Source organism: Taurulus bubalis, assembly GCF_910589615.1.
Source record: "Taurulus bubalis genome assembly, chromosome: 3".
NCBI classification, from domain to species: Eukaryota; Metazoa; Chordata; class Actinopteri; order Perciformes; family Cottidae; genus Taurulus; species Taurulus bubalis.
In genome coordinates this window covers 15,172,316-15,192,993 of record NC_136591.1, presented here as the reverse complement: position 1 = coordinate 15,192,993, position 20,678 = coordinate 15,172,316, and the positions used below count along the sequence as shown (strand labels likewise).

General features: G+C 42.5%; 2 protein-coding genes across 2 annotated transcripts; both read right to left on the bottom strand.

Annotated features, from left to right (window-relative positions):
• Positions 1-305: 305 nt before the first annotated feature.
• Positions 306-10,715, bottom strand: sf1 (splicing factor 1; the record flags this gene model as incomplete). Its single annotated transcript, XM_079215329.1, has 12 exons — positions 306-1,584; positions 2,262-2,426; positions 3,481-3,703; positions 3,790-3,979; positions 4,074-4,181; positions 4,319-4,434; positions 4,521-4,704; positions 4,801-4,890; positions 5,184-5,336; positions 7,921-7,996; positions 9,721-9,852; positions 10,454-10,715. The coding sequence occupies 12 exons, from the start codon at positions 10,713-10,715 to the stop codon at positions 1,253-1,255; spliced, it is 2,031 nt and encodes a 676-aa protein (XP_079071455.1). The 3' UTR covers positions 306-1,252.
• Positions 10,716-12,081: 1,366 nt separating this feature from the next.
• On the bottom strand, positions 12,082-19,713 carry LOC306734306 (RNA-binding protein 4.1-like). Its single transcript, XM_079215663.1, has 4 exons — positions 19,297-19,713; positions 18,264-18,963; positions 14,474-14,886; positions 12,082-13,620 (listed from the first exon to the last, which is right to left on the bottom strand). The coding sequence occupies exons 1-4, from the start codon at positions 19,706-19,708 to the stop codon at positions 12,770-12,772; spliced, it is 2,376 nt and encodes a 791-aa protein (XP_079071789.1). The 5' UTR covers positions 19,709-19,713; the 3' UTR covers positions 12,082-12,769.
• Between the last annotated feature and the right edge of the window lie 965 nt (positions 19,714-20,678).

Sequence of the window (20,678 nt, the reverse complement as noted above, 5' to 3'; positions counted from 1 at the left end):
TTGGCATTTGTCGCCCAATAACTGTATTTAGATTGAATGTGGCCCTTCAGTAATGAAACATCAGTGCTCGCCAAGTGTTTCAACATGAAACCTAAACAGGGCCATATGAGCAGACTGTTTAATCACGTCTCTAAGTGCAAAATTCCTGGAGTTTGAGGCAGCGGACAGCCTGACAAACCAAGGTTATGTAACACATTGAATGAGGCTGCCACCAAAGCCTCGCCTGAAAAAAAAAAAAAAAAAGTCTTGGCAAGGATTCGGACACAAAGGGTCCTGCAACCATGAAAGGAGAAACTAGGCTGTACTCAAAGACAAAAAGGTGAAATGGATCAGTTTATTGCAAAACCAAGCAAGACTTCAACAGCCTTTCATTCAGGCTGGCACCAGGACAACCGACTGATTCCAGAAACAGAGTAAAACAAACATTTTTTTCTCCGTAATAACTCAAGGGACAAAACAGATATTTTTGTCCTTGCAGAAGCAACACAAACACTGCACACAGCGTCTTATCGGAGCAGAAAGAGATGCAGAAAAAGTAAAATATCAGATTCTCAGCATTCAAGTAGTGCAGGGTGAATGACGGCAGATCGCGGCATCGATTTCCCCCCTTTTCAAATTCAATGTCACAACTGAGACGCAGGCAAATAACAAAAGAAAAACCATTAAAACCCTGGGAATTTCTGGAAAACAAATCGGAGACAGTACTACAAAAAAGTTTGACAGAACTAAGATACACTTCACATCTCGTTATTACAAAAATATTAATCTTATTCAACTCAAAGCCAACATGGAGAACATGACAGGAGTATAAATTTCTGAATAATGGATCATGCAAGTTAAACTTCAATATATTAAATCCAATAATACTTGAGCGTGACGGTCTGGATTGGACATTTGAAGCGGTGAGATTGTTGAGCAGTAATTAAACCCGTCTGGCTATTTGAGCAGGTAATTTGGTTTACAAGTAATGTGACAAACTACGGGAGCAATGCAGATCATGAGCCAGTGTTTGTGTGCACACAAGGGGCTTTGTGGAAACAAACTTTAAAAACAGGAAAAAGAAGTCATTTACTAAAGTTACGCAACTTTACAAATTGAACTAACACAACCTTTCATTGTTTCACAGATGTCTCCACCATATCAAGGATCAATAAAAAATAAAGCACTGGTTATATCTTTTTCTGTGATCGCACATCCACAATGTGCAGCAGGGTGGAAACTCTTGCGGGAGGACTATTCTTCTGTGGAAGGGTTAATTCTGGGGTGGAGGTGGTGGAGGTGCGGGGGGCATGCCGAAGGGGGGCATGCCCGGCACTCCCATCCCCATCATGGTGACAAAGTTGGAAGGGTCCATGGGTGGCGGAGGCGGCGGCGGGGCATACATCATGCCAGTTGAGCCCGGGGGCGGCGGAGGGGGAGGAGGGGGGGCACCCGGGGGCAACGGGGGCTGGACGCCAGGAGGAGGCGGCACCATGGACGGGCTCCCCATGGGGGGTGGGGGCGGGGCTCCGGAGGCTGCAGGCTGCTGGGTCTGCTGCCATGGAGGCAGGGTGCCGGTGCCAGGGCTGGATGTGGTGGTGGTGTCTGTGGGGAGAGGGGGTTCATGCACATTTTGACCAATGGATTTCCATGACTTTAAACCAAATTTCCATGACCAAACATTTAGTGAGATCTCGGTGTATACATGAAAGTGAGAAAATTTAATATTTAAACTAACAATGAGAATGCCAAAGCATACAGTATACCTTAAATGACAAATGAATGAGACAATAGTTTGATTAAAAGAATAAACATTTGTGTGTATGCCTGCTTATATTTTGAGCGTCTTTCTTTTAAAAGCCTATTCATCATTTCAAACTCAGCGTAAATGAACGTCATGAACATATGAATAAAATGCATTTCCATGACTTTCCAAAAACGTTTTGGGATTTCATTTTTTTCAAGGACTTTTCCCAGGCCTGGAAATGACCATTTTAAAATTCCATGACTTTTCCAGGTTGTCCATGACTGTAAGAACCCTGACACTACAACACCAAACACTGGAACATGATACTCCATTGTTACTGAGGCACTCATGTCTGCCATCATGGCACATTCATGCTTCCACAGAGGCCCTTTTTAGGGATGTGAATGAATTATTGTTTTTATAGCGGACCACGGTGTACAAATTAATTGAGTCGTGTCTTAATCATTTATACCATCACACACACACAATGTCCTCCACTAAGAACTGTGGAGATGTAGTTTTTAGTGCGTCTTACTCTGTTGCCAGGGTAGCTGCGTACTGGTTGCCATGCTGCTGGTGGGAGGAGGTGGTGGAGCCTGCTGTTGCCATGGTGGCAGGGGTCCAGAAGGGGGAGGAGGTGGCTGGTTGCTGGGGGGAGGAGGTGGAGGCGGCATCATGCCCATTGGAGGTGGCAGCAGACCTACAAGGAAACCAAAACAGTTTGGTGTTTATTATGAAGGACAATCAAATTGAATTCTGCAACAAAAACCAGCTTGAGGAGAAGGAGAGTGAATGCAACATGGATTTAACCTTTTGAAAACCCACCTATTTTTAGGCCTCTGCTTGAAAATTGCATACCCAAACTAAAAAAGTGATATCTCTGCCACCACTAGGGCTATTTGAATAATGTTGGTGTTATAATAAAAGAGTAATGCAAATTGTGTGTTCAGATGTGTAAATATCAGTCTATATGGTACTGTTTATGAGTAAATGAAGAAGTGAATTATACAGTTTTTAAAGCAATATCTGCCATATGGGCTCCACAGTTTAATGGGTAAAGAGGAGCCGTCTCAGGGGTATTATAAGACTTTTCCAGGACTTGAAAGGATGATGGTGTCTCAGTCACATAACCAACTGAAGTCAAAAACATTTCATTCTTCTATTAAATATCTTTCCCCAATGTGCGTCAGCTCTCTGAAGCCCCATCCACACTAGATGTATTGCTCTAGAGGCGGGTGGCTTTAATGTTACAGTCGCTGGTCAGTAATGTGAATCACCGATCATTACAGCCAAAATAACCTCCTGTTTTTTTTGTGAACTGGCTGGATTCTCTGTAACTAAATCCTACCAGGAACGACGTCCTTGTATTTGAAAACACATCTTTTAGAAATCAACTCGCTGTTAAATTTGTATTTTATAGATGGCATCATCAAATGGTCTGCTATAATGTCAGCCACACATTCCTTCTTACTAAACATTTTTATGCCTTTTTTATTATTATTATTATGAAAAATAAAATTATTATTTATCTGAAAATCTATTTATTTTGCTATAGACAGAGATATATTCGATTGTGTGGAAGTCACACTGAATTATAGAAACATAGATTTGGGAGTTCAGACTGAACTCTGCGAATACGTCACACAGTATTTTAGCCTCACGTGTCTCTCTCATGGCCTCCTCTTCAACTCTCCAGGCCCCCCGAGGAGCATGGTGACCATCCGTTTCTCCACCTCCAAAACCCCAGCTCTTACCCATGGGGTGTCCATGAGGTCCTTGTGCCTGGTTCATGGGAGGAGGCGGCGGCTGCATCCAGGGGGGAGGCAGGCCATTGGGGTTGGGCGGCATTGGGGGGCCTCCCATGTTGGGCATGGGGGGAGGGTAGCTGTGGTGTCCTCCATGGCCACTAGGGGCTCCGTGCATGCTATGGTAGTTCCTGCTCTCAGTCTGACCAGAGTTCATCCAGGGAGGCCGGTTCTGATGCACACAAACAGTCACTGGTTTAGGACTCTTCTTCACACTGGTATGTTGGTGAATATGGACTCATGAGTGTTGCAACTAACCTGTTGGTGGTTATTGTTGAGTCCTGAGGACCGCTGTCCTCCATGGTTGCTGGAGTGTCCTCCACCAGATGTGGGGACCGGAGCCTCCCCTAGCTCGGCCATCAGGGACAGATACTCCTTGTCCATCCGAGCCTTGTCCTGGGCTGACTGAGGAGGCTCGCCGCCTGTTGCTCTGTGGGCAGCGAATGAGCTGCACAAAGCAAAACAGCAACCGCAGTTAGAAACATTTTGATAACACTACATGAATCCATCTACATTTTGGGATTGGATCAGCTGATGGTCACCTGGTGTACTTGCAGTCAGAGGAGATGTGGCCGGCTCCACCGCACTTGGTACAGAGGGTGGTGTTGGTGATGCTGCGTGGCTCAGCATTCTGCCAAGGACGGAGGATCCTACAGGAGACAAACGGGCAAATTCGGGCTTCAGTGGTGCTCTGTAGTTTAAACTGAGCATAGTTCCCATTTCCAGGGCCCGACATTCACCACCAATGGTCTCAACACTGAACTGTGCACAAAGCTCCACCACTGACCTGTTGTCATCTTCCCTAAGCGTGCCGTTGAGTCTAGCGAGCTCCCTCAGCTGCATCTTTCGAAGGTCGTTCTGATCCTCGGGAGTCTCAATGCCTTGTTTCAGAATGTTGCGAATCTGCGGACACAAATTTGTCAGTATTGTGGTCATGTAGGAGCTGAGTGAACGTGCAACATCTAACAGGAGTCCGATGAGGGTCTAACCTGCTCCACAGCTTTCTTGACATTCTCCATTGTGTTGGCGGTGACTAGCGCATGCAGAGGCTCGTCTTCCCCCGGCAGCATCTGTCCGTCCTTTCGGCCTACCTTCCCCTCCTTCACAGAACCTTTACCCCGGATCATGATCTTGGCGCAGCACTCCTTCTCGATGTTCTTCAACGTATTACCACTGGTAAAACAGAAAAGGGGCAAAAACACTAAGCTCTTGCTCGACTGTATTGGCTGTGAGAAAATGCAACATAATGGAAACATTTGTCTTGTTTACCGTGGCCCGATTAGCAGACCAACAAAGTTGATTTCGGGGTATTCGTCTTGGGGGATCATAACTTTGTCATTCACTCTGGTGGCTGGAGGTCTGTGGGAAAGAAATATAAGATAAACATTTATAGGCGCATTGATCAGCGGCTGTAAATTAACATTTTGCTTTAACCAGATAAAATCATTCAATTATTCACTACTCTGCACTAGAAAGCCATGATTGACTCGTCTGAAACCAACAAATTCTGTGAAACTTGGACTGAACTGCAGGAAGCTGAATACAGTGAATTGAAGACAGGAGAGGTTGTAAAATGTATATAGCTCAATGTACATACAACACAGACTGTGTCTCTAGATAGCAAGCGTCTAAAGCAAGTAAAGAAATCATACTTGTAGTCAGCAGGAGGCTTGAAGTCCGGGTTGAGTCCAACCATCTCTGTGATGAGGGAGTGGCGCTCCTCCTCGATCTTCTTCCGCGTGCGATACTCGCGTGTGTTCAACCTCTTGCCCTCGCTGTTGTAGATGGGCTCCGGAGAGGGAGACCTGAAAATGGCAGACAAAAGACAGGAAAAACATCATCGATACCTTTCTAGAAGTGGAGCTCTGCCAATAGAAAACACACAGGCTCCCTACTGCTAACTAGTCTTTAAGAATTTCAGATCTTCATTAGGAATTTTACTGACATGCTTTAGAAAGAATGTTAATAATAAAAAAACATTTAGAAATTTTGATCTACTGAGAGAATTCTCAGATAGACTATGCGACTCATGGCCAGTGCAGGAGTAAACTCAAAACGAAAACGATGTAGGAACTCTGCACTGACATTTCAACGGCTAGAGTCCATTCTTTTATACAATTTAGGGTAAAAAAGGGGGCAACCAAAGCTGCTGAGTGGTAATAAACCCAATACACTGGAGGGGCATCAACCACAAAAGAGAAATAAAAAAAATTAAACGGCCATAACTAAACCTGCATACAGGATTGTTGGCCTACAAGAAAACAAAGTTGGGAGGTAAGGAAAAGAAACCAAAGCAAAATTCGCAATCCTAAGCAGAAACGCTGGCTTTGAGAGTTGCTTGGTGTTGGCGTGGCGGAAGAGGTCCGTACCTCCCCTTGGATGCTGAAAACCTGTGTTGCTGCGTTAAGGAGGCTCTGTGCTTGAAAAAGGGTTAGGTTGATGTGGGGTAATTTTGGTTAGAGAAAAGGAATTAAGATTAGATATCCACCTTTTCCTATGCTCTCCCATCAGAGAGCCACATTTGTGTCCATGTGATGTAAAGAGTGAGAAATTATATATAGGCTTTTTTTCCTTTTATGCTTCAAGCTTCCAACGGTGACAGCCTGAAACACCCCCAGTTGTCACTTTAGACTGGGGAGGGATTGAGAGTGCTGCAGCTCTGCAATCAACTTTTTGGTTGCTGTGGAAATGTCTGATTATAAAGAGAAATGCTATATACAGTGTTCAGGCGACAGGGACTCTAGCTAACAAAATGTCAACTTCACACACTCTAGAGAGAGCCACATCCTGTGGGAACAGATCCTTATGGAAACTATGTTATAAATTGGGCACTGCTTTTCCAGAGCCCATATAATTCAAGCAGTTTTCTTCCAGACCTCAAGAGTCCAGAGGGAAAACTGGAACATGCCCCCCTCTGGGTGGAAACGCTTAAAGCCACATGAGGGGAAAAACAGGATCCAAATCATTTGTTAAATTTAAACCAAAACGTATTGATGACTGGTATGTCATCATGTAGGCTACAGGCCATGAGCCTAATCACCAGTGGAAAAAAAGTTAGAGAATATCCAGTAAATTTTAAAAAAAGTCAGGAAAGGCACCATCAATCAATGGGACGTGTGAGATCCTTTGGTTACCAACTAACTTTTCCAAAAGAGCCAATTCATCTGAAAAATGTCAAATTTAAAGCGAAAAGATATGATATAATCAATCCTAAAAAGATTACATTTAGAGTGTGCCGTTTTGACCCAAACCTGTTTCAGAGGAAAACCTTTATACATTATGCATCATGTATGTACACAGCACTCTACATCAGACACATGAAACAAGCAGTGGGTGAAACAATGATGCATAAATACTAAAGAGCTAAATCTGAAGCAACGACTCCACTGAACTGTCAAGTAAAATGAGAAATAATCCGAGAAAAAAAGTGCAAATATTCAAGAGGGTTGGTTATCTTTGTTCTGGCACGGATTTGCTTAACTGTCTCAGCTGAAATACATCTTAACGTACTATTGCCCACGCATTCACGCCTCCCATCCACATCTGACACTATCTCTTACATAACAATGTTTAATTAAATTTGTTTTTCAATGCATCATAATGAAACTAAGATTAAATTAATAAATAAAAATAGAAAAGGCTGAACACTAAACGCATGGATGTTAGGTTGGTTTTGAGCAAACATACTCCTCTGTGGAAGACCAAGAAATTTGATTGAAGGTTTAAGTGTATACATTTTCTTAATGACAGCCAATTGTTTAAATTGTCAGCTCCTATAAGTATACTTTGGCAAATCATTTTGATGCAATATGTCTAAAAAATATATATTTTTCTAATTCAAATAGTCAACAAACTAATAATGTGTTCTCTCAATGTAATTGCAAACACTGTCTCATTTTCAATATATTTGATTAATTTTAAAGAGAGGTGTCTGAAAATATTTTTTTGTTTTACATTATTTATCATCATGTCAAAGTATCAAAGGTCGTAACTACGTAAATAACCACATCTATATTTACTTAAAAAATTTGTATAGACCTAGATATGAAAATGTATCATTACTTCAAATTCAAAACAAGTTGCGTATAAATATAAAAACTATACTGCTCACTGATGATGGAATGGTGAGAAGTCTGAGAGGCTACTAAATGTATTAATGTAGATAGACTCTCCTCTCACTACACTCGGACACTATGAAAAACATGTTAAACAATGTCGCCCTTCACTTAGGCGATGGCTAACTAAACTCTACATCTGTCAGCTAACACTACTATGGAAACTGAGATGTAGCCTAACAACCACATATATACTGAAAATCAACATTTGTCTTCCAAAAAGTCAAGAAGGTAGAGAAAATGTTACTGTTCATAGGTTTAATCTTTTTCCGACCTGTCCTCAGGGTTAACAGGGATTCCCAGGTCTCCTGTACGTAGTTTACGAGTCAGGTCTTCAATCTGCAGTTGGACTGGAAGAATTCAGGTTAGGAAAGAAAAACAAGGATGGAGAGAAATGTGGTTACCACAACAACATCAGAGAGACAACGCTCTTCACATTAGAGCACTGTCTCAAATATTACTTAGGTAAAGACAAATGTTAAGTCCGTTAAATAAAAAGGGGAGATCAAATGAACATCTGGTAAGACTAAAGCATGAAATCAGAGGAACACATGTGAATATGTGCTCTGTCATTTACATTAGCATAGAACAGACTAACCTTTTCTCAGACAATGACTAAACATATCAGTAAACGTCTAGACCAGGATTCCTAAAAATGCCTGCCAATTCAATATTTTAAAGCCACATTTTTTTTTCTTTCCATGCATTGCTTCCCATACTGCAACATATTTTGATTAATGGCTCTGGCATTTTCAGGACACATTGGTCCATTTGTTTTGCACGTTTCAATGACGAAAAAAGGTGATCACAGTGACTCTTTGCACTTTACAGATCTAACGCGGGGGGCAGCAGTGACAGAAAATTCTAACACTTAGAAGGCGATGAGAAAATAAATCTGTCACCCCATGCACATTATGAAAGCTGTAATGAAATACCTCCCAAACTCAGCATTACTGGTCACTGAAACAACCACTTTGGATTATAGAGATGAATACAGGCCCTGTGAATTTAGGTTTACAGCAATTTCATCTTAAAAACTCTTCCCTTGGACTGTTTTAGGGGATCTACTGAATGAGCAAAGGAAACAATAAATGTGACCAACAGAAGGTGGGCACAAATGAATGTTTACATACCAAAGAAATACAACCATTACCAATAAGTGCACAGAATCAATAACATGAGGCCAGTTATTGACAAAAAGAACTTGTCTGCTTCAGAAGACCCCGTTGAGGGCCTGTGAAGGCAGTATGTTGGTGCTACACTGCTGCTCGAAGGCATTTGTGATTAAATTATGTTTCATATGATCTTTTTTTTCCTTTTCTAAACCAGGCCAAAGTAAGAGCACAATAAAAGTGATCAAGAGTTTCCCAATTTGCAGTGCCCACGAAATCACCTGGTTGAGTAACGTAAACATGTTGGATTGATTTGCCATTAAAGCAGCATTGCTTACACTTGGACCAAAAGAAACAGAAGCACACTTTGGCATGTCCTAAACATTATGAGTAACGCTACATGCACAGGAACAATACTGATGATGTGTAGGGGATCAAGCAAGACAGTGAGTAGTGACCTGCAGCTCAGGACAGCAAGCAGTGGTGTTTAAATCATTTATCTCAAACTTCTCTTGCTAATGGGTGCCCAATGGTATGCAAACCATAAGACCACAGAAACACTTCCATTAAAGAGAAATATCCTTAATCAACACCTTACATCATCAAGTTATAATCATTGCTCATTGGAAATGATTGCTTTGTCTCAACAGTTGGAGCAAAATTAGACATTTCCCATTTCGTGTGACAGTAATGTCACTTTCCATACATTGAAAATACGACTAAAAGCGTATTGTTAGTAACGAGTCTCGTGGGTGCCTTTAGAGAGCTCTAACTGTTGGGAAATCAGCAAACAGGACATAAATGTTAAATTAATACTCGTGTGCACCATGTAAGAAAACTAGAACCTCAAACAGATGTAATTAATGAAACATATTATGAAACAGACCGGCATTTATGATTACAGTAATATCGCAAACTTAATTTAAAAAAGATTGATTTCCTTATTTAAATTAAATATTTACCTATATAGGCTCTCTCTTGATCCCGGGTCAATCCAGGGGGAATAACTGTGGGCATGCCCGGTATGACAGTCTTCTGATCAGGCGTCTCGCTGCTCCAGCGACTCTTCTTCCTTGACTTCTTCTGACCGAAATCTACCGGGAGAAACGGGAGATATTATCCAGGTGGGCTGTAGAGCTTCCATACATGAGGACGCGCCATTCAACACGGCGTGCTCACCAATAAGTAAGCAACATGGTGAAATGGGGAAATGGTGACGTTAACGACCCAAGAGTAGCCACTAAGGGCTGGACTGAATATAGTAATGCCCAATTTAAGAAATGGCAAATGCGCGTTTTGGTCTTACAAACGTGAAGCTCCTACCATGGATCACATAACTAATGTTAGAGTATTTATGCAAAACGAGTTCGCCCATGCGCGAGCAATAACAAAATGACGTCTAGCACGGCGCAGTAAAATAACACAGCCTCGCGTTTGCGCCGCGTATGGTCGGTTTAACATTACGTTTCGGGTGAGGAGAAAACACCAACCCTGAAAACGGATAGTCACTTATTGCTCATTTAAGTGAACTAATTAACTTTGGGTATTCAGTTTAAGTGCTAACTAACGTTAACAGGACTCTCCATTTTGTGCAAGGCCAGGGCTTTAACCCATGTTACTTAGCCTCATTAGCTACACGGCTAGCCTAAACTCACTCCGCGTTGGTTTGACGTTAGCAGGGTTCGGTTAGCTTACCTGGTTTGGCCAGTCCGCCCCCCACAACTGGTTGTTGCGGAGCCTGGGTCGGAAAAGCTGCCCCAGGATTGAACTGAAGAGGTTGCGGAAAAGATGCGCTTGGCATCGGGGGCTGGAAAGCTTGTATAGAAGGAAAGGCTGCGGGCGGCGCCGGTGCTGCCATCAACCCGTTCCCCGCACCAGGCCCAGCGTCAAATCCTCGTTTAGCGCCAATGCTGGGGTGCAACTTCCCTAAAGGAGTTGCATTTGCGCCCGTGGCCATTTTCGGTGTCCTCGAATGGCCTCTCCGTTAAACGACTGTCGACTCTGGTATAAATTTGATTAAATTTAAAAAAAATAGCATACAGCGTTGCTCACAATCGAGCCTCACATTACTTTAATCAAAATGGCGCCTAACGGAAAACCACAAAGGATGATCCGCTGTAGTATGAAGCATTCCCATTGGCCTGACTAAGCCCCTCCCCATAGGCCGTGTTCTATTGGGCAAAGCTTTTCCGTCGTCAGCCCATTCTGAAAACCGATTAGCTCTTTGTACCATCAATCCTCTTATATTTCTACCCATCGCTGACGAGCTGAATGCATTTACCCACTCTTGAAATGTTGTGACACTGAATATTAACCATATGAAAATACTTTAATTAACTAGCCTTACAGTTTCAATTTCAAGGCACTTTCTATCCCATCAGTGCAAATACGCACCATGGGCGACCGGGCCTTTTGCTCGGCGGCGCCACGCTTGTGGAACGGTCTCCCTGACCACCTAAGGGTCTCAGACACTAACTCAGACACTGAACTCTTTTAAGACTGCCCTAAAAAACATTTTATTCAGAAAGGCAGTTTTTACCTTGAGTTAATTTGTCAGCTATTACATTCTTTTTATTTTTTTTTATTTTATGGGTTGCTTTAACTATGTTTTAATCGGTTTGTGTGGCACTCTGAGATTCTTTTGAAGGAAGAGTGTGATAAAAATGAAATGCATTATTATTAAATACAATTCAAGCAGAACAATTGTACTTACAACAGTGAGAGAGCATTTAATAGAGCTCATGGATCAGAATTAAATAATTGGAACTTAGTGTTCTATAGCAAAGCAACTGCAGCATCATTTGACAGAGCATCTTGGCTCGGGGCAGCTTGCTGTTCACATTTGATATATAAATTCATATGTTGGCCAACATGAACACAATATTTAATGTGGCTAGTGATACCCAAATGAGTAAGACATGTGCATGCTAATGTGATTGTATCTGCACCCTATTTTATTATGTAATTTTCCACTTCAGAGTTGAGATGGTCTTCTCCTTTTTTTTTATCCCAAGGTGGTCGACTCCCAACTTATGTTGTGATTGACGGCTACACTTTGACTGTGAACACTATTTCATGATACATCATTCCAGATCCAGATGACACAATGAACACACAGGTCAGTTTTCAGACTTTAGACAGACTTTAATTTTAACCCCTTTGTTAGAAATCAAGACGGACAGCTTTGTGAGACACCAACATACGTCCAAGATGTGAAGGTTCATGTTTGTTACAGCAATGAAAATCTATTTAATATGCCTATTGACAAAAAGAAAAGAAAAGTTCACAATTTCATTTGATAAAAGTTTCAAGTAACTAAAATACTAAAGTGTCACTTTTTTTTTTTTTACTGTGAAGGTCCATATTTGGGTACAGATGTGACATTTAAGCCCACAGGTTAAACAATGTCGGTGATGAAGCATACAGTACTCAATTGCTTCACGTATGCAGTAACAATGTTAACTTTCACAAACACAAATACACAAAAACACACAGTAAAACATTAGATGCTGCCGAAAAAAGTATTCGTTAAATTCAATTAATAGTGACTAACCTTTAAAACATGCACCATGCACTATTTAAATTTGTTTCTATTCAGACTAAATAGTGTATAAACATAGAGCTTCTTTCAGAGGGCCAAAGATCCATTCTCATAAAAAGATGTCAGCCAGGTTGTAGCTGAACCCAGTATCTGCCCTGCAGCAGTACCACGACACGTGAATAGGACAAGGAAAGGTGGTCAATTTAGCATCAGTTGTACTACTATTTTGATGTACCTAGAATGAGATCATAGCATGTGAGGGCATTCACGTTGAAATGTACCCGTTGGCTATTACGGTTGGTAAGCTTTATTGTAGCCTCCTTTGTAATACCCACTCCTCACACTTTTGCCTATGATATTACCAATGAGGTGTTATGTTTAAAGTTTCATTTTCATTGATTCCAATAGCACTTTGGCTAACCTATCCACTAAATGGCAGGCAGCTCTCCCCTGGCTGCGTGGGACAAGGATTAGTATGTATAACGTGCCCGATCAGCGCCCGGATGGTCAAAGGTAGAGCTCCTTGGGAGGGCAGGCACCGGGGAAATGCGCGAACGCTCATATGTGTATCCATCTGCCTCGACGGGGACTCTCCGAATCGGACTCCGGTCACGTGCGTAGTATGAGGAGACCGGGGCTGGTGGAGGAGGGTGGGGGGGGCACTCGTATGGGTCGATGCTAGAGGGGGGCAGACGATCCCTCATTAAAGCTGTGGAGGATGATGTTGATGGAGCAGGCAAGGGGACGGCGCGGTGTTCCTCGAAATAACTGCCGCCGTAAGCATTGGCCCTGTACTTCTCGTAGTAGTCCACGACCCCGTACGGATCCCGTTCCTCGTAAGGCGACCGGCGCATCGGGTAGGCTGGTACCGCGCCATAGAGCGAGCCGTTGCTCCTGAATGCCGCCTCGCTGCCGTACATCCGAGCCATGCTATGTTCAGCGACAGCGTTTAAGCCGTAACCGGGGTGCGGCCCGTATCTCATTGCACTCTCGTAGCCCGAACCCCTTCCGTACCCCGCCATGCTGCCACCGTGACCGGCACCCCGGGAAAAACCATGTGCAGGAGCAAAGCCGCCACCATAATCTGGGTCGCCACTGAAGTCCGGTTGATAACCCCTGTTGTGAGCACGCTCGCCAAATCTCGAGTCATCGTATCCATCAGACTTTGGCTCTGAGCCGTTTCTGTGGAAGCCATTTTGGTCTAGAGGGCATTCTTTGGACCAGTGGCCTTCCTGCCCGCAACGATAACAACCCGATCTGTCTCCCATTCCCGGCGCAGTACGCAGGCGGCTAGTCGAAAGCTTCACGCTCATCAGTTTGCCTTAAAAAGAAAAGACTCAATAAGGACTTATGCCTGCATTAATTCTAAATAATACTTGACATTTCCTGTCTGGCATACAAAAGTCTGATTTAAAAGCTGCATTTCCTTAAAAAAAATAGCAAGATGATATGGCTTAAGATTCAAGCATTAAAAAAGATATTAAAGCTGAAATCCGTAACTTCCCACACATTCTTACCCACTGCAGTTGCAAAAGGGAATTCAGACAATTTTGATACCACAGAAAATATCTCCAAGATGTAACAGCTATTTGAATCAGCTAATGCTAAAACACGTCAGCAAAGTTTGACAACTCAAATTAATCAAGGGTCCACGTGACGAAGATTTTACATTATTTGCCCGTGTCACCGAGGGGTCGCATTTAGCGTGCAGCCCAGAATCTAATCTAGTCCTGCACATCTGTGTGCACAAACCAAATGAAGACCAAACGGGACCACAAATCTGTTCTCAGCCCTTAACGGCCCTATGCAGTTGAACTTGATTTGTAAAAATACAAATATGGTACGTTAGTCATTACTTCTAGTATAAAACTGACTGTACTTTCACTAACAACTAGAACAGGTGTGACCTGATCAGTCAGTAAATTGCAGTAGGTTCCCATTTGTGTTTGACAAGATTCCCGCATACAAACCAACGATATTACGGATACCAGCTTTAAAATAATGAGCTGCCTTTCTTTCTTCAGCTTACCGTAACCCTTCAGCTTTCCATTTATACTTACCTGTGGCGTGTCTATTACTTACCCATCAAACGACAAGACAATGACATATTCTTGATGCTACATCTTTCAAATAAAAAGACTCAACTCCCAATTAGCCCCAGCCCAAGAGTTCACCTTTAAAAGCTGTGTTGTCTAACTGATTAATGGCCTCCACGGCATCCTCCATTCGATCCATGTGAACAAAAGCATAGTTTTTTACTATGTCACACTCCACCACAGAGCCAAACTCTTCAAACCTGGCCCTCAGCTCCTGATTGGTGCAGCCAATGTTGCCAACATGTAGTTTGGTGGATCCTTTCGTCTTGCTGCGGCTCATTTCTACATTCATTGGCATGCCATTGAGCTCATAGTGGTGGAGGTTGCTTATGGCTTCCTCTGCCTCCGCTTTGTCATCCATGTGCACGAAGCCAAAGTTCTTGACAATAGTGCACTCTCCAATCTTGCCATATTGGGAGAAGAGGGAGCGAAGTTCATCTGATGTGGTGTCCGGCGACAAGTTCCCGATGAATATTTTCACCATTGTGGAGCTTCAACGTCACTAAGGAAGGAGAAACGAAATCTAGATTATAAATTTCACAATTCCATTTCAAATATAAAATGTGCATTTGTCCATGTTTTCACACAGAAGTGGGGAAAGCACTTATTAACGCAATTATTATTATGCAAAAGAAAATAATATCAGCACCTGCGTCACTTTTTCTGATTTTTTAACTCTCAAATGTTAATATTACCAGTCTAAAAAATTCCAGTATTTGCTGCTCTCAAGTAATTATCGTACGTAAAAAAAACGACTTTAACAAGCTAAAAAAGATGCACCACTTCTTCTGGAATTCAATATTATTATTTGTTGTACACCAATACAACTTTCAATAAACCTTCATACCCTTTATCTTCACAGGACGTGAGGTTGTTATTGAAACATCAATACCTTTACAAGCTGGAAGACTGTCCTCTGAATGTTTTACAGTAAACTAGTGGCTTTTTTTAAGTGTCAAACTCTCCCAGAAAGAACCATGTTATTTAACTAGATTGCACCCTGCTGTTGATTATATACAATGGAAATCTCCAAATTGCATTCTTACATCAGGGAAGACATCAAGACATTTGTCCATACATACAGTGCCATAATAATTGTTTGCAAATGTGGAGCTCATAGCTGTTCCTGTGACGTGGCTCGTTGTTTAGCTGTACAGAACAATCGTTTTGTGCAAATCCCAATCCTGAACAAGAATTTACGAGTACGTTAGCTAGGACTGTCTGCAGAACACAGAGGCCGGATTTGCAACGTAACCGCGCTATCTTTAGTTAGTGTCGATAAGTGGACGTTACCAACACGTATGAGATTACTACACAAAGAAACACAAATGTCGGTTTTCGATCGACAGCATACACTGCGTACCGTCGCTCAATAGCGGCACTTTGATTAACGTTAGCAGCGAACTAAAGAAGTAGTTAGCCAAGTTAGCGGACCTATTACAGTTACCTTTACAGCCGGATAGGAATGTTGGATTTTAGTCGATAGCAAAGTTATTTCATGTTCGCCTCCGCGAGTGTAGGCCTAGGCCGAACACGCTGCACGCTTATAGCTAGCCCGTATATTAGCTTAGCGTATCTATACAAAACCATACTCGTTACAGGCCTAGCTAGCGGTAGGAGCTCGAGAATATTGGCTCGTTTTTTTTACAACAAAGACACTTTCAGGGTTCAACGTGTTGCATAAAGACATATGTTACCTTTTTTAAGATGCGGTGTGCGCCTCGTCTCTCGGAGAATGAAATGACAACTGCCGCTTTACCGACTGACATTGACGTAGCTAGCTCGTGACCAGGAAACCGCCATGCTAAAGACATACAGCTAACTCGGTTAGCACTGCGAGGGAGGGACCGCAGACCGCCTGTGGGAGGGGCTAACGTTCCAGCGCCACGTGCTGCGATAAGACCGGAAACGGTGAAACTTCAGAGAACGTGAGGAAATGCATGTCTCTAAATTTATTAGCGATGTTTTGTACAAAGATTTTGTATTATTTTATGAACATGTTATATTTTGAAGTGTTAGCTATGACAGAACATTTGAGGAAAAGGCATATATAATAAATATATTTATAATATATATTATAAAAAACACTTTTTTGTGTGCCATGAGAACTGTAGCGTCATGCGTTGCCAGTATATCCTCTTTTTATTTTATGCTTTGTCTTTTTTTTCTTCTACTCTGCAGTTGCCCCTCTGACTTGTTGGATTAACTGTAAATGAATGCATTTTGCTATTTGCTACTATCAATTTATGAAATTGTCACATCACTTCTATTGGGACAAACCTTTTGGTGGCTCTAACACAGAGATGACATTTAAAGACAGAAACAGGGATGTGCTAACTAGTTACATTGTGTACACGCTTCAGCCTTTACAATGTTCTGCACCATTAGATCGTGTTTCAAAGAAAAAACTGAAAAATGTCACCAAATTAAATTTGGCTTTATTAAAAATAATATTCACTTTAGACTTTTTATATTCATGCTCGTACTGGTACAGCTAGTATGAAAAATACAAACCTCAAATCCAACTTTATGCAAAACAAACAAACAAAAGGCACCTTCAACAAAACACAAGTGCCTCAAGACTACACACCCCGAGTCCTGCCTCATATTTCTGCATCTGTTCGAGCGCATAAACATCCATCACCAACTCAAGCTCACGAGATGAAGGTTTTTTTTCTGTGGCCATTACCGGTGGGACAAAAACATAGTACATAATAACATATGATCAAATGTTACTTAGCAGCACGGTGCATGTCACCGGCCGATCTTATTTTCAAAACTTTTAATTCAAGAATTTTGACTAACAACTTGTTATAAAATGTATGCATTATATATATATTTTTAGGCACATTCAAATCGAACAAAATAAATAAATGAGGCTGGAATGTTTGAGATTATTTGTCTTAAAATAGGTACTAACTCAAAGTGTGATTCTGTGTCCTAACAGAACACTCAGTTTCATGTATATGGATTCAGTTCTTTATTGACTACCTCAGTGTCAATCACTATGTTCATTTATGCGCCAAAGAGTGCAGCTTTCCTTTCTCACCCACCGCTAGACCCTTACAGAGTACTTTACCCTTTCAAGCATAGCAGTTTATGCTGTGACGAAACATACCGGAAGAGTCCTCACCTTCACAGCACATCGATAAGACACTAATGATGATCATTTTTGAAAAAACATCTATATTTATCCATATAGCTGATGGTTATCATGAGCACGATAAGATTCTTCTACCCTCATCCCACTCAAAAAAAGGAAAAGGAAAGTACATTTTCAGATTTTGAAACAAGAACACTTCTTCTATATGACAAACAGAAGCCAAACAATTTATATTTGCTGAATTTAACAATTTTCTTCATGTGAGGAAGAAAAACACAAACAAAAAAAGGAACATGGCTAATAAAACTGAGCTGGAGTGAGCATATTATTGTTCTATACATCATAAATGTCAAACGATGCCGTTCATTGTCATTGAAAACAGGTTAGGTGAATGCCATTGAAAGAAACAATTCCTTCGCAGGCCACCGGCATCTCGGGTGCCCGGTAAGATGCAGACACAATTTCCAATCCTAATTTCCGCACCTCGCGCAGACCGATGGAATCACATAGCTTGAAGAAATGACGGCAAAGGGGAAAGTCCTGTGGTTCACAAACAGACCTAGAAAGAGAGAAAATTCCCTTTTCAAAAGACTCAATACTGTAAAGAAATTCAAGCTACAATGGATTTCCGAGATCCCTGTGCCCACTGACCAGTAACGCTTTACAATAAAATGTCCCACTGCTCGGAGAACTAATAAACTGTCACACATTGGTACTATGTGGCTCACCTTGGCACCGGGGCTTTAGTAAGGCGCATAGCGTGACGCGTAATGATCCTTGGGCCGTGGAGCAGCAGCGTGGGAGCTGCGGGAGCCCGACGCTGGTGACAGCTGTGTTCGCTCCGACGGGGAGACCGGCACTCGTCTGATCGGGCTGCGGTCCCGTGCGTAGAATGCGGCAGCTCCGGCGGCCGATGAGGATGGAGGCATTGACCGACGGTTGTATGGATCTATACTGGAGGATAGCTTTGAGAAGGAGGGGGGAGGTGGTGGAGGGGGGAGAAAGGACATGCGACGATCCTCGAAATAGCTCGAGCCGTAAGGGCGAGCTCTGTACTTCTCATAATAGTCAACACTGGAGAAGAGGCGGTCACGGTCGTAAGCTTGTGGCCTCTCCGCAAAGGTGCCTGCTCCCCTGCCGGCGTACTGATCCCCCAGCTCAACACCGTAGCTGCTGAGCCTGCGAGGGGGAGGCGCCAACCCACCTACGTAACCCGCCCAACTATACGCAGAGTCGCCCATGTAATCAGCTGCTGAAGAGGCCATCTCGAAGCTGCCCCTGCCATAACCATGGCCGCCCCGGTCGCCATGGCCTCTTGTGCCGTCGCTGTGGCTACCGTTCCGACCGACTGGACAATCTTTCGACCAGTGGCCATGTTTCCCGCAGACATAGCAGCCCGTGTGCTCTCCCATTCCCGGGGCAGTGCGAAGCCGACTGGTGGACAGCTGTACGCTCATCAGCTTGCCTTATAGGGAGAGAGAAGACACGCATGAGACTGCGGGGTTCTGACACGAAAAGGCTCCTACCGACTGTAAAATCACCGTAAATGCATTTTTTTCCGCCAATCACTGAGCGAAGGCATGAGCCGTGTCAGGTGCCCTGTTCACCACTGCCACTGATTTTACAAGAGACATTGGCAAGATTTTAGGTGATTACTTTCAGTCCACCCAGTCAATTAATGTTGGAAAAAGCCAGTGGATTTTACTCGTCATGAGTGCGCTACAGCGACAGAACATAATCCAAAATTTGTATGTATAGACAGCAAAGACAACTAGCTCTCTCTTGCCAAAGAGTTCACCTTTGTAGGCGGTGTTGTCCAGCTTACTGATGGCGTCCATAGCGTCCTCCATTCGATCCATGTGAATGAAGGCGTAGTCCTTCACTATGTCGCACTCCACCACTGTGCCGAACTCTGCAAACTTGGCCCGCAGGACGTCAGTGGTGACGCCTTCGCCGAGGTTGCTGACGTGCAGCTTGGTGGTGGACTTGGGCCTCCCTTTGCTCATCTCCACGTTGATGCGCCAGCCGTTCAGCTCGTGCTGGTGGAGGTTTCGGATGGCCTCCTCGGCCTCCGACACGTTGCCCATGTGTACGAAACCATAGTTTTTGACAATGTCAGATTCCGAGACCTTTCCGTACTTCTCGAAGAGCTCGCGCAGCTCCTCGGGGGCGGTATTGCAGGCGAGGTTGCCAATGAAAATTTTCACCATGATGAAGTTCTGTGTATCCTAGAAGATATACAAATTTAAAAAACACAACCAATATTTAATGAAATGAGATTAATAGCGATGTCAGGCAGTGCAATTATTCAATTATATTAAACATCTAGCTAAAACTATAGCAGTCTAGGGCTGTCATATCAACACAATTATCATGGCCAAAGAAAAAGCAGGATAACGAGATTATTATGTAAAGAACATTTGAAAAAATAACAATGCTGCTAACAGTCAATATCATTTGGAACTATATTGTGCGGTTTGTCATTTTTTGGGGGCAAATTAATTATACCCAAAGGAAGAGTGAAGGGAGGTGAAGAGAGTCTGTAACCATAACTGTAAAAAAGAGTGATTTACACAATATCGCTTTTTTTATTTTTTACATCAGTTATCGCCAGTACTGGTTCCGCTATGTTCAGTTTTTATTAAAAGTGTTTAATTCAACTTTATGATAATTTGAATAATAATGATGAAGCTTGTGGTGCTGTTGAACTTTACTGCATTATACAAGGTGTTTGTTGTTCAGCCTACGCTTATTGACATCAAATAGGGTGGATAGAAATAATAGATAACAGAAACATCTGTAGGATAATACATTTTTAGCCTGCCATCATTAAAAAAAATTATGAAACCAGATAGGACCAGGACATCGCCAAATGTAGGTGTGGTGTTGCTCCTTAATCATTAGAAACCAACACTTGAAAGGAGATTATCACAATGATACATTCATTGGTTAATGTCAAAGTTTTAATGATTTTTATAATACCAAAAAGTGTGCTTTAATTTAGCATTAGCTGATGTCATGTTAAAGAACAAGTTAAAAAACTAATAAAAGCAATACCTAATACTGCGTGTTACTATTTTACTTTTGAACATGTATGATTTGCTTACTAAGGGTATCGTAGCGGCATATTTCAGAGTGTCCGGATCTGCTCAAATTAATCCGATCAAACATGAAAATGTA